The sequence below is a fragment of the Carcharhinus amblyrhynchos genome, chromosome 35, assembly GCF_965287045.1.
Source record: "Carcharhinus amblyrhynchos chromosome 35, sCarAmb.v2.hapA, whole genome shotgun sequence".
Lineage (NCBI taxonomy): Eukaryota > Metazoa > Chordata > Chondrichthyes > Carcharhiniformes > Carcharhinidae > Carcharhinus > Carcharhinus amblyrhynchos.
The window spans coordinates 4308977-4323551 of record NC_137358.1 but is presented as its reverse complement, the minus strand read 5'-3'; the positions used below and the strand labels follow the sequence as shown (position 1 = coordinate 4323551).

Sequence of the window (14575 nt, the reverse complement as noted above, 5' to 3'; positions counted from 1 at the left end):
ATGGCTTCCCAAGTGTGTCAGAACTACCACAAGGATTGTGAAGATGCTGTTAACAAGCAGATCAACCTGCAGCTCTATTCCTCCTATGTTTACCTCTCCATGGTATGTAGTTTTTTTACTTTGAGTGCCTTTGATCTCATGAACCAGCCATAACTCTAGAAGTGTAGCAACTGCTAGTTGCCTTGTGTATTTGTACCTCCTCTGGGTTCCTGTGCTTGGTGTAAGGGTGTGGGTTTGAATGGAAGTTTTTTCAAATTCTTGTCACTTCTAGAACTGCCTTGTGATTATAATTAATACTGAATCTCTGATCCTAAATTAGTTTAGGATAGGGTGGCACAGTGGTTAGCACTGCTGCCTCACCAGCACCAGGAACCCAGGTTCAATTCCAACTTTGGGTCACTGTCTGTGTGGAATTTGTATATTTCCCCCTGTGTCTGCATGGAGTTCCTCTGGGTGCTCCTGTTCCCTTTTTTTTTCCCCCACAGTCCAAAGATGTGCAGGTTAGGTGGATTGGCCATGTAAAATGACCCACTTGGCAGGATTTGTGTGGCTATGGGAATAGGGGCTGAGTGGGATTGTGGATGGTACAGACTGCATAGAATTCCTACAGTACAGGAGGCTATGATAAGCTTCTGCAGCATGAAGTTGTTGCTTTTACACTTATCCCTCCTGTTAAATCAGCTAGTACTGCTAGCCCACAGCCCCAGGGAACTGGTTTGATTCCTGGCTTGGGCCACTCTTTGTGTGGAGTTTGCACATTCTCTCCATATCTGTGTGGGTTTCTTCTGAGTGTTCTAGTTTCTTCACACACTGAAAGATGTGCTGGTTGGGCTGTGCTTAAATTCTCCCTCTGTACCTGAACAGGTGCTGGTGTGGGGACTAGGGGAATTTCACAGTAACTTCATTGCAGTGTTAATGTAAGCATACTATGATGCTATCAAACTTAAATCTGGAGTCAGTAGGCATTTTGCTCTCCTCCATTAATAGTAAACCTTAACTGTCTGAATTGCCAATTGACTAAATTGGTATTGTTAGTTGTTGCATATACAACATAATCCCCCTACTATGAAAAGAATGGTCAACATCTTAACAAAACATTTTAGTAGAATTTTGCCAGGACCATAATTGACTATCTACTTTGCTGTAGGATTATTTGGAGTTGTGGATGAAATTTTTGTCCTGAGTTAACTTTTTTTCTCAACAGTTTGGTTACTTTGACCGGGATGATGTTGCCCTGAGTCACTTTGCTGAGTTCTTCAAGGAGCAGTCACACAAGGAATGGGAACACGCTCTGAAACTGATGGAATTCCAGAATAAGCGTGGAGGCAGAGTCATCCTGGAGGATGTCAAGGTAGCCTGTTACACACACACCCCCCACCCCCTTGACTTGTACTGCTTGGGGTTGGTAATCAGAAGAAAGCTTGTACTTTTGCCAATCTCCTTTGCAATAGAGTCCATCAGGAATTCTAACTGCCCCATCAATGACCCTGTAATCACTAATGTCATGAGTGGGATATTTCCTATTTGCTCCTGATCTAAGGACACCTGGGGTGGGGGGAGGTTTGGGACCTCATGAACCAGCTCCTGGGCCTGGTGAGATGCACCATCAATAGCTCCAGGCAGCAGGCAATTGACAAGGTTGCCCCTCTACTGTGGCTATAATGGCAGCCAGGTGTCCCTGGAGAGGGAGCATGTGGTGTCTGTGGGTGCAGTTGATGCCTTTTGCACTCACTGGGCACTGCAGGGAATGAGGTGCAATATTGACCTGAATAATCACATTTTGATTTGATGTCTTAAGTTTCCTTTGCACTCTGTTTCTGTTTGGGCTGCTCCCCTTCCTTTTGGGGAGCTGCCCCTTTTACTTTGTCCCAATTTAGTTTGAGTTTATTTGGTTTGACCTTGAGGGTGATTCCTCAGATTCTCAAGCAGTCCAGACCCAAATGCAGCAAGGCTGGAACCACACCTAGACTTGTGGCAAAAGGCACATTCATGCCAGGAAATCATGACCTGCAGGGTGAGAGAATCTGACCATCACCCCTTGACATCAATAGTATAACATTAGAGTACCCTGTCTTCATTGAAGATAACCATTTGATCAGGAACTGACCTGGACATGTAAATACTGTGGCTACAAGAACAGGTCAGAGGCTAGGATTCCTGACTCCCAAAAGGCTATCCACCATCTAAATGGAACATCAAGGAGACACACACCCAATTTTCCTGGACAGCTGCTTCTCCATATCCAGGAGAAAATAGCTGCTTTGCTTGGCAGTAGTAAATATAACCAACTGATCCCATCTGGTTCACTAACTTCCTTCAGGGAAAGAAATCTGCCATCCTTACCTGGCCTGGCCCACATGTGAATCCAAAGCCACAGCAATGGGGTACACTCAGCTGCCCTCTTGAAATGGCCTAGCAAGGGATAGGCAATAAATGTAGCCTACAAGTGACAGCAATGTCTGACAAATGAGTTTTTAAAAAAAATTGGCACTAAGAACTTACCAAGGCTCCTTAGAGCACTTCCCAAACTCCCCAGCATTTCTCATTAGAAAAATAAGAACATAAGAAATAGGAGTAGGCCGTCTAGCCCTTCGAGCCTGCCCCGCCATTCAATAAGATCATGGCTGATCTGAAGTGGATCAGTTCCACTTTCCTGTTCAAATGAACAGCAGATTCCAGGGATGGCAAAACCTGCAACTTCTCTTCCAAACCACTCAACAGTCTAACTTGGCAGCACAATGGTTAGCACAGCTAGCTCAGTGCCAGGGGCCAGGTTTGCTTCTGGCTGAGTGATTTGTCCACGTGGGTTTCCTCCTACACTCCAGTTGTGGATTGATCATGACAAATTACCCCTTTGTGTCCTGAGATGTGTACCTTAAAGAGATAAGGGAAAGGCCTGGGTGGGATTAGAGATGGTGCACACTTGATGGGCTGAATGGCCTCTGATTTATTATCACTTGTATTTAACATAGTGAAAAGCTTTGTTTCTTGTGCACTAGACAAAGCATTTCCCCTCTCATAGGAGGGGGTGCAGAATATAGTGTTAGTGATAGCTAGGTTCTTGAGAAAGATCAACTTGATGCAAGGTAGGTCCAGTCAAAAATCTAAATGACAGGGAAGAAGCTGCTTTGAGTCAGTTGGTAGCTGACCTCAGATTTCTGTACCTCCTTCTCTTGTGGAAGAGAATGCCCAGGGTGCATAGGGTCCATAATTGTGCTGGCTGGTTTCCTGAGGTAAGTGTGGATGGGGGGAGGTGGGGGGGCTGGTTTCTTTCTGCACTACAGGGTTTGATGGAAATGATTGCAGTTCCTTTGCTGTTACTGAGTGAAATATCCTCACTATGTAGACTGCAGTTCCCTCAATGCCTCCATCTCATGGGCAATTAGTGCCTTGGCCAGTAACACCCATGTCCAACAAGTGAATAAATATTTTGATATCCCATCTTTATTGTCATGTTTGACCCATGCACTTGGAAATGGTGGGAGGTGAGATTCATTTTGAGATGGTGTTTATGAAGTTACCCCCTAATGTAATCACTAATATGGAATAACCTCTTCCCTATAACCCACCACCTTGTATTGATATCATTGCTCTGGGCCAGAATGCTAGAAGCTATTGCAGTTTTCACTGTGGTTTTGAGATGGAATTTCTTCTACAATTTCCTTCCAGAAGCCAGAGCAGGATGAGTGGGGCAATGGTGTGGAGGCAATGCAGAGAGCTCTGCAGCTGGGGAAGAATGTGAACCAGAGCCTGCTGGATCTGCACAAACTCTCCTCTGGGAACACTGACCCTCATGTAAGTGTTTGATTCTTTAACTGGCAAGTTGGCAATTTCCTGATTTGCAGCAAGGTGACTAGTAAACCTTAGATCTTTATTCAAAATGATGGTTGTCACAGTATTGGGTACAGTGAAGTATTTTCTTGTGCACTACACAAAGCATTCTGTGTCTCAGAGGGTGCAGAATGTAGTGTTAGTCATAGCTAGGGTGTAGAGAAAGATCAACTCTACATGAGGTAGGTCTAGTCAAAAATCTGAAAGTAGGAAAGAAACTATTCTTGCGTCAGTTGGTGCAGGACCTAGGACTTGTCTTTCTGGTGGAAGTGTGTGGGATCCTTGATACAAAGAACAACCCAGCATGGGAAACAGGCCCTTCAGCCCAACGAGCCCACACCACCGCATCACCCTACACCTATTCTACCCTGCATGTCTACGAATGGAACCCCTGACTTAGCCAGATTCAGGGGAGAATAGTGTCAATTTGGTATACCAATCAGGCTAAGAGCATGTCTTTGGGGTGTGGGAGGAAACCCACACAACCACAGGGAGAATGCACAAACTCCCACAGACACAGGCCCAAATCATGTATCTGCACAGCTAGCAGTGCTAGTCACCAAGCTGTTGCAGCGCCCGTCTACCAGTCCACGATCAAGCACACACTGACACGAAGTACTGGGCCACTCCCAGAACCTCCAAGAGCAGCCCACACACGGCCCACCATGTGCATGCCCCTCATTTGACAACCATGCTACCAAAAGAGAAAATGTTGGAAAGTCTCAGCAGCTCTAAGAAAAGATGACCCTTTGTTGAAACTTAAGGCATAGAGTAACTTATGCTGGCTGCTTTTCCAAGGCAGCAGGAAATGTAGACCGTCAATGGATGGGAGGCTAGTTTGCATGGTGGAATAGGCTACTTTCTCAACCCCAGCCTGAGTTGGAGCAAGAGACATACCAAGCAGAGAATGTCAAACCACCAATGGCCCATCAGTTCACTTGAGTGCTGTCACTAGTTGAGGGGCCATTAAGTACAACTAACCATGAGTATAATGGTGTGCCAAGCACTGGCTAACTTCTATGGAAAATTTATTCAATATTACTTTCTTTTCAGTTAACTTTTCAATGTATCAAGAAGCAACCCTCCTGCTTTTGGATGTTATCTCATCTTTTGCAACCCTATTTCCAAGGCTCATAGTTCTTTGTTTTTCCAGCTGTGTGACTTCCTGAAGACTCACTACTTGGATGAACAAGTGAAGATGATCAAGAAGCTTGGAGATCACATCACCAACCTGAAGAGACTGGGAGCCCCTGAGAATGGAATGGGAGAGTACCTGTTTGACAGGCTCACCCTGGGGGAGAGGGACTGAATATATCACTCTAATTTTGTCTTGTAAAATAAAATGGCTTCTAGCCAACATGCTGTTGGAGATGCTTGTAACTGCCATTAATGCAAAATAAATGAAATGATGTTCAATTTCAATCAGTTTAGTAGAGTTTATAACACTTGGGAATTACATGACTTGGTCTCTGTTAGTGGGTTCTACCTTCCAACCACTTAGAAGAAATCTTTAACTTCTGTATTACTTTTGTGCCTTCACTCTGCTTGAGCCACACTTGGTTACAGACAGTTGATTTGGCTCTGTAGCCCTATATCTCTGGTGCCCTTGGTCTTAAAATGTGGGTGTCACCAGCAGGCCACTCCAAAGATGTGGGTTAGGTTGATTGGCCATACTAAACTGAGCCTAGTGTCAGGGGGATTAGCAAGGTAATTGTGTGGGACTACAGGAATATGGCCTGGATGGGATTGTGACTAGTACTAACTCAATGGGCTGAATGGCCTCAGTACTATAGGATTCCATGATTTGGCTCTCCCTAATTGCTTTGGTTTTGATTTATTATTGGTATTGTTTCTTGCATGCCATACAGACAAAGCATACTGTACATGGAGAAGGGAGTGCAGAATGTGGTGTTACATAGCCAGGCTGTAGACAAAGATCACAGAGCAATGTAGGTCCACTTTAAAAGTCTGACAGCAGGGAGGAAGCCATTAAATGAATGGCTTACTGGGGTAAGAAGAGTCCACAACAGTGCTGTGGATCTAAAGTCACATATGAATAAGGCAAACCAAAAGAGAAAATGCTAGAAAATCTCAGCAGGTCTGGCAGCATCTGTAAGGAGAGAAGCTAATATTTCAAGTCCAGATGCCTAACTTTTCCCCTCAGGTCAAGATTGGATTAGACACCAGATTTAAGGGATGTTTTTGAACCAGTTGGAGTTTTAGACAAATCACTTTCATATTTGCCATTGCTGAGGCCAGATTTTAATGAAATAGCTGATTTGAATTCTGCCTCTGCTCCTGCCCCATGTTTTGTTCCACTTGTCTATGGCTACGCATGTCCTAAGGCCTATTGATTGGCTGTGCTAAATTATTCCTTAGTGTCAGGGAGACTAGGGTAAATATAGGGCTAAGGCCTGGGTGGGATTGTGGTTAGTGGAGACTTGATGGGCCAAATGGCCTCCTGCACTGTAGGGATTCTATGGTAGGCCTTAAAATAGAATCCCATGTCAATTTGATCTGTACCCTTCAAGTAAAGTTTCAAGGGTTAAAGATTCTCTTGGATTCCAGTCAGTTTAGATAAATTCATTCTAAATAGATTGACTACATTTGTTTAAATCATATCTGGTATTTAACTTGTTTGCAATGTTAATTTTTGTTAATCAGTTAAGGACATCTTTTTGTTTCCAACCAAATAAACTTGGGCAACTCAAAAGGGGTGTCTCCCTTTTTAACCAGTTAAGGAAATTTAATCTTGTCCATATATTGCTTTAGCTCAATGAGTAACCTTTCCATTCCATTATCAAGATTTCTACAGCTGCTACCTATTAGAATTTTTTAAGCTTTTGACAAATAATGGATTTGATTTGATACATCAATGCAATTGCTGGCCACTCCCAGTGTGACAGGCTTAATTGTTATGCTCCTAGGATTATATTATTATATAATAAACCAAAATGGATGTCTGGTAAATGTCCTCCAATGTTTTCTTAAACAGATTTGCTGTAAAAAGAAAATTTGTGCTTTGAAATTATCGCAACTATGAAATTTGTGCTTTATTGCACCAACCATTTACTCAAACACCTCAATCATTGCGCACTCTATCTCTGGAATAGCCACTTGAGCTCAAAGTTTAAAGATCACAGAAGGATTACATCATTCAATCTGTAAATACAAAAAAAAAAGTTACAGCGTAGGAACTGGCCCTCTGAGCCTGCACTGACCATGCTGCCTGCCTGAATTAAAACCCCCTACCCTTCAGGGGACCATATCTCTCTATTTCCATCCTTGTCAAGACACCCCTTAACAATCACTATTGTATCTGCTCTTTTTAAAAACTTACTTTGTACATCTTTAAACCTTGCACCTTAAACTTATGCCACCCCATTAGTAACTGACTCTCCCACCTTGGGGGGAAAAAACGTCTGACTATCCACTCTATCCAGGCCCCTCATGGATTTATACATGGCCGTTTATTTGATAGAGGTGCTTAAAGTGAATTTCCTGCAGTGATGGAGGGGTATCGGGTGTAGCTGACACAGGGCAGTGATGATAGAATCCTTGCAGTGCAGAAGGAGGCCATTCAGCCCATTGAGCCTGCAGTGGCAACAACCCCACCCAGGCCCTATCCCTGTAACCCCTGCTAATCCCCTTGATACTAAGGGGCCAATCCATCTAACCTGCGTACTCTCTGGGCTGTGGGAGGAAACCTGAGCACCTGAAGGACACCCACGCAGATGCAGGGGAGAAGTGTCTGCACAGATGGTTACCCGAGGCCAGAATTAAACCCGGGTACTAAGAGGCAGCAGTGCTAACCACTGTGTTGCCTAATGATCCTAGGGACTTTTTGTTAGCAATGAGACTCCTCCAGTGTTTCAGGTGCCCTTGTCTGATCTATTTTGGTAAACTTGTTTTGACCATGTTGCACTGGACAACACTTTGACTAGTGTCATTGGCTGAAGAAAAGACATTGTATAAACATGCCAGTAGCCTGTGGGGTTATCGAGTGTACATGCTCCAGCTTCTGTCTGAGACTTCACCAGAACTAACATCGACATTTAAAAAAATTTTATTCCAACCCAATCAAGTCAAATTAAATCCAATTCAGAGTCCCAACAAGTTGGGACATTCCCGATCCAAGCTGACAAGACAGGGCTCTCACCACCTGTCTTGGGCTTGACCTCCATGGTCCAAGCTGATTGGAGTAGGTGTAGCTCCTCCTCCAAGGCTTGATCTTATTTTCATCTTAGCCAAAAGGCCGAGAAGCCGCTTTAAAAAATTGCTTCAAATAAAGCTGAGATGTAGCCTAATGACTTCAACCAAGTGTAGCATGTCGATATACGCTTGATCTTAGCCAAAAGGCCGAGAATTAATATCGAGATACCTCAGCAACAGGGCCCTTGCCAAAATGAGCAATCTTCTCCGACTTATTTGCGCATCATGTACCGTATTTGCCTAAGGCTGCTGTGGATCCGCAAAAACTTGTCTGAATTTTTTTCAAGCTTGGATCAAAAACTGGTTACGCCCTCCAATACCCGACCTACAAACCATAAACTTAATTCACAAAAAGGCTCTTCAACACGGTTGGAAGGTGATTGATTTGACAAAGCAGATGGCAATGCCATTTACTTCAGGAAGGTGAAAGGCTATTTGTGGGGAGGAGGAGGGGGGGGTGGGTGCAGAATGCCAGGCGATCCAGGAGTTAGTTTACGAATTCTGCGTAAGTAGTTTGTTCAATAATACACTGCCCCATGCCTCTCTCCTCTCTTTTTCTTCTTGACATTATATTTTCCTCTCTCCATTTACTTCTTCCTTTTTTGATATTTTTCCTTTGTTATTTTGTTACTCATGCATTAATCTCCCTCTACAGTTGCTGCGTTTAACAGATGTTTTATGTTGCAGAAGGATATAAGGATTTGGGATAGACTTTCTTCTTTATCCATAGGACACAGGCGTCTCTGGCTGGGCCAGCATTTATTGCCCATCCCTAGTTGCCCGAGGGCAGTTGAGCCTCAACCACATTGCTGTGGCTCTGGAGTCACATGTCGGCCAGATTGGGTAAGGAGGGCAGATTTCCTTCCCCAAAGGACATGAGTGAACCAGATGGGTTTTTCCAACAATCGACAATGGTTTCATCGTCACCAGTGGATTCTTAATTCCGGATATTTCCTTTATTGAATTCAAATTCCACCATCTGTTGTGGCAGAGGGTAGCACAATGGTTAGCACCACTGCCTCATAGTGTCAGGGACTGGTTTAATTCCCAGCTTGGGTCACCGTCTGTGTGGAGTCTGCACGTTCTCCCCATGTCTGGGTAGGTTTCCTCCCACAGTCCAAAGATGTGTGGGTTAGGCAGATTGGCTATGCTAAATTGCCCTTTAGTGTCCACAGATGTGCAGGTTGGGTGGATTGGCCATGCTAAATTGTCTCTTAGTGTCCAAGGATGCATAGGTTGGGTAGATTGGCCATGCTAAATTGCCCCTTAACATCAAAAGATGTGCAGGTTAGGCGGATTGGCCATACTAAATTGCCCCTTAGTGTCCAAAGATATGTAGGTTAGGGAGATTAGTGGGATATATGTGTGGGGTTATGAGGATAGGGAAATGGATGGGCCTGGGTGGGTGCTCTTTCGGAGAGTCGATGCAGACTCGTGTTGAATGGCCTCCTTCTGAATGGTTGGAATGCTATTATCTCAACAACTCACCGTGTAAAGAAATCTCCTCGCCATTACTTCTAACAGCAATTCTCTTAAATCTGATAAATTCTAGTTACCAACGTCTCTGTCAATACAAATTGTTACTTGTTCAAAATGCTTTGTAACTTTGAACGTCTCGATTAAGTCTGCCCTCAACCTTCTTTTCTTCAAGAACATCTTCTCCAGTCTGTCCATGTAACTGAAGCTTCCATTAACCTCCTCCTGTCCCCTCGCCAAGGCCTTGACATCCTTCCTGGAGACCAGGCTTAGATACAATAATTCAACTGAGGCCTAATTGCTGAAATTCTTGTTAGTTTTTTTGTTAACGGTTGGTTTCTGCTGAGATCCGTTTTCATTTATCTTAGCGGAGGCAATTTTCCAAAGCTCTATGAATTCAGTTGGTTGATTGCTCCCTACCTGGAAGGAGTTGTCACAGTTGTGTCCCAGTGAACGTTAAGTCAATTATCTCTGTGCTTCAGATGGGTGAGTTTTCACCAAGAGTTCTTTGTTCTTAATCTACCCTTGAGGTTTGATGATTGGAGGGTGGAGCCAGTTCTGTTCTAAGGTATCTTAATGTGCCAGAATTTTGGAAGGCATTGCATTGGAACTAACATTGCTATTTCCAACGTGACAATTTGATCTTTATTCATCTTGAACATTATCCCCCCCCCCCCACCAAGACTACAGTCACCAAATTGGGAAGGTGATGGCCTACTGGTATTATTGCTAGACTAATTATCCAGAAACTCAGGTAATGTTCTGGGGACCCGGGTTCGAATCCCGCCATGGCAGGTAGCGAAATTTGAATTCAATAAAAATATATCCGGAATTAAGAATCCACTGGTGACTATGAAGCCATTGCCGATTGTCGGAAAACCCCATCTGGTTCACTAATGTCCTTTAGGGAAGGAAATCTGCCATCCTTACCCGGTCTGGCCTACATGTGACTCCAGAGCCACAGCAATGTGGTTGACTCTCAACTACCGTCCAAGGGCAACTAGGGATGGACAATAAATGCTGGCCCAGCCAGCGAGGCCCATGTCCCACGAATGAATAAAATAAGATTGCTGTGTGTCTGGAAACCAAGTAAGAGTGGCCAATATCCTTCCTATAAAGTGTATTTAAGAACCAGATGGATTTTTACGACAATTCATGACAGTTATTGTAGAATCCACACAGTGCAAAATGAGGCCATTCAGCCCATCAAGTTTGACAGAGTATCTTACCCAGGCCCTCTCCTCCGCCCTATCCCTATAACCCTATGTATGTACCCTGCTAATTTGCCGAATCTACTCATCTTGGGACAGTAATGGCAATTTAGCATTGCCGAAGCAAATTTCCTGCAGTGTTGGAGGAATATCGGGGGTAACTGACACAGGCCAATGATCATACGACCCCAGCAGTGCAGAAGGAGGCCACTTGGCCCATTGAGCCTGCACTAACAATAATCCCACCCAGCCCTTATCCCCACACCTTCATATACTTACCATGGTTAATCCATCCAAACTACACACCTTGGAGCACCGAGGGACAATTTAGTAAGGCCAATCCATCTAACCTGCACATCTTTGGAGTGTGGGAGGAAAGCGGAGCACCCGAGGAAACCCACATAGATACAGGGAGAATGTGCAGACTCTGCACACACAGTGTCCCGAGGCTGGAATCGAACCCGGGTCCCGGGTGCTGTGAGCTAACCATTGTGCCACCGTGCTGTAGCTCTAGAGTCACATGTAGGCCAGACCTGGTAAGAATTTCAGATTTCCTAACCATTCATGAACCAGGTGAGCTTTGATGATAATCCTACACTTTCACGGTCAACATTATTGTACGTGCATAGTTGAACATCCCCGTTTTTTCTATAAACATACCCTTACAATACAGAAAGAGGCCTTTCAGCCCATCGAGCCTGCATCCAACTCTATCCCCCATGACCAGCATATTTACACTGCTAAACTATTTGACACTAAGGGTCAATTTTAGCATGGCCAATCCACCGAACCTACACATCTTTGGAGTGTGGGAGGAGACAGGAGCAGCCAGAAGAAACCCATGCAGACACAGGGAGAACGTGCAGACTCCACACAGACAGTGACCCAAGGCCAGAATCGAAATTTGGCACCTGTGGAGAGAGAAACAGAGCCGATGTTCCGAGTCTGGACAGCCCTTCGCCGGAGCACTTTCAGTGTTTTATTTTATTCATGGGACACGGGCAGGGTGAGCATTTATTGCCCAACCCTAGTTGTCCTTGGGAAGGTGGTGATGAGCCACCGATTTGATTCAACTGAGTGGCCTGCTCAGACTTTTCAGGGGGCAGTTGAGTGTTAACCACATTGCTGTGGCTCTGGAGTCTGATTCCTGGCTTAGGTCACTCTCCACACGGAGTCTGCATGTTCTCCCCCCATCCTCCCCCACCCCCGTTTCTGCGTGGGTTTCCTCCGGGTGCTGTGGTTTCCTCCTACAGTCTGAAAGACATGCTGGTTAGATGCATGCTAAATTCCCCCTCAGTGCACTCGAACAGGCGCTGGAGTGTGGCAATTAGTGGATTTTCACAGTAACTTCATTGCAGTGTTAATGTAAGACTACTTGTGACACTAATAAATAAACTTTAAAACTGCACATCTTTGGACACTAAGGGGCAATTTAGCATGGCCAATCCACCCAACCTGCACATCTTTGGAGTGTGAGAGGAAACCGGAGCACCTGGAGGAAACCCACGCAGACATGGGGAGAATTTGCAAACTCCGCACAGACAGTGCCCCGAGATTAGAATTGAACTCAGATCCCTGGCGCTGTGAGGCAGCAGTGCTAACCACTGTGCCACCGTGCCACCCCTATCCAGAGAAATAAATGTAGATAAGTAAATAGGTGGATAAATTTGACCCCATCCAGTCACTAATGGAATGAAGGGGTGCCATCTTACCAGCTGTTCACACCACGCTCCCTCTGCGGCGGGGCTGGAGAATGTGGCAGCCAGCATTCACCGCGGTGAGTTGGGAAAATCCTGCCAACCTGAACGCTGGTAAGGTTCCGGCCCAGAGTATTTACAGCGACAGATCCTAGTCACAAAAAATAAAGCATGCAACAACTAAAGCTTCCATGGTCTGTTTTATTGATAAATTCTTTGAATTACATTTGATGGCAGTGAGTGCTCATTATTGGTTACAGGGTGAGTGAACTCTCTCGGCAAGACATCCCAATGTTACGCTGCTCTCAACATCTGGATCTTAACATTTATATATCTTGCTACATCTGGGCAAAGGCAGGAGGGGGCATGAGGACTAACAAGGGTCTTATGATCTGTTTCCATGTTGCAATTCTACATATGGACAGAGAAGGCCAGGGGTGGGGTGGGGAGTCACCCGGGAGCAGGAAGCTCTCAGTCGTGCCCTGGACGGCAGGTCACATTGTGGGTGAGAAATCTCAAGTACACGACTTCCAATTTTATCCAGAACTGCAGGCTATCAAAACTCAATCATTGAGTAAATTCAAGACTGAGGTCAATATTCTTGAACACTAAGGGTTGAATTTTACCGGCACGCTTTCCCCGATTCCGGTGGGGGGGTGAGGCTCGGAGAACAGCATTCTCCATTGGCCTCTGGCGGGATCATATGAACCTTGGGTGGACATGCCGGTAACATTCCACCCTAAGGGTGGGATTTTCAGGTCCCACTTGCTCCCCGCCCCGGCAGCACGGTGGCACAGTGGTTAGCACTGCTGCCTCACAACACCAGGGACCCAGGTCCAATTCCCGGCTTGGGTCACTGCCTGTGTGGAGTCTGCACATTCTCCCCGTGTCTGCGTGGGTTTCCTCTGGCTGCTCCGGTTTCCTCCTACACTCCAACGATCTATAGCTAACCTGTCAAATTTCCCGTCCCACCCACAACGATTTGGCCAGATGCTGAAATTCTCAGCCAAAGGGAATCAAGGGATTTGGGAAGTTGATGGGACAGTTGAAAGTGAGATAGAAGATCGGCCACAAGGTTAGCACTGCTGCCTCACAGCGCCAGGGATCTAGGTTCGATTCCCGGCTTGGATCACTGCCTGTGTGGAGTCTGCACGTTCTCCCCGTGCCTGCGTGGGTTTTCTCTAGGTGCTCCGGTTTCCTCCCACACTCCAACCGCGAAGAGGTTAGGTATATTGGCCATGCTAAATTGCCCGCTAATGTCCAAAGATGTGTGGGTTTGGTGGATTGGCCATGCTAAATTGCCCCTTAATGTCCAAAGATGTGTGGGTTTGGTGGATTGGCCATGCTAAATTGCCCCTTAATGTCCAAAGATGTGTGGGTTTGGTGGATTGGCCATGCTAAATTGCCCCTTAATGTCCAAAAATGTGCAGGTTAGGTGGATTGGCTGTGCTAAATTGCCCCTTAGTAACCAAAGACGTGCAGGTTTAGTGGATTGGCCATGCTCAATTGTCCCTTAGTGTCTAAAGCTGTGTAGATTAGGTGAATTGGCCATGGTAAATTGCCCCTTATTGTCCAAAGATGTGCAGATTAGGTGGATTGGCCATGCTAAATTGCCCCTTAGCATCCGAACATGTGTAGAATAGGGAGATTAGCAGGGTAAATGAATGGGGTTGCAGAGATAGGGCAAGGAGGTGGGCCTGAGTTGGATGCTCCATTGGAGAGTTGGTGCAGACTCGATGGGCTGAATGGCCTCCTCCTGCACTGTAGGGAGTCTGTGATTCTATGAATGGGAATCAGGCTCAAGAGTCCCTATGGCCTATTTCTGCTCATACTTCCTTTTAGTCTGTTGGCCAAACTTCTTCTAATGTGTTACACGAGACAATTATTCATTCCATCAGGACTTGTTTTAACCTTGCTGCCAAATTAGCCAACGAGAGCGTTTCTACAACCCTGCAACATCAATTGTGAAAATAAACTGTGTGAAACACTGAGAAGTTTTCTAACAGACATCAAATGGTAGAGAATTCTAGAACTGAACAATATTTATTCAGGGGAGGGGTGGGTCGGTGGGGGAGATGGGAGAATGCTTGTTGAGAAATAGATATCTCTGCATTCAGGGTGAGAGGCGAACAATCGCTGCCGCATTCT

At 45.4% G+C, this 14575-nt stretch overlaps 1 protein-coding gene across 1 annotated transcript; it reads left to right on the top strand.

Annotated features, from left to right (window-relative positions):
- On the top strand, window positions 1–5140 carry LOC145361516 (ferritin, higher subunit-like). Its single transcript, XM_080217330.1, has 4 exons — window positions 1–102; window positions 1205–1351; window positions 3670–3795; window positions 4985–5140. Exons 1-4 carry the CDS (start codon window positions 1–3, stop codon window positions 5138–5140), a joined length of 531 nt encoding a protein of 176 aa, XP_080073456.1.
- Window positions 5141–14575: the final 9435 nt, after the last annotated feature.

What these genes read in the sequence shown, in the direction of transcription:
- LOC145361516 (XM_080217330.1), top strand. Translation starts at nt 1, where the DNA reads ATGGCTTCCCAAGTGTGTCAGAACTACCACAAGGATTGTGAAGATGCT. An exon ending in CCTATGTTTACCTCTCCATG is followed by an intron (nt 103 to 1,204) that starts GTATGTAGTTTT and finishes TTTTCTCAACAG; the next exon opens with TTTGGTTACTTTGACCGGGA. An exon ending in CTGGGAACACTGACCCTCAT is followed by an intron (nt 3,796 to 4,984) that starts GTAAGTGTTTGA and finishes TTGTTTTTCCAG; the next exon opens with CTGTGTGACTTCCTGAAGAC.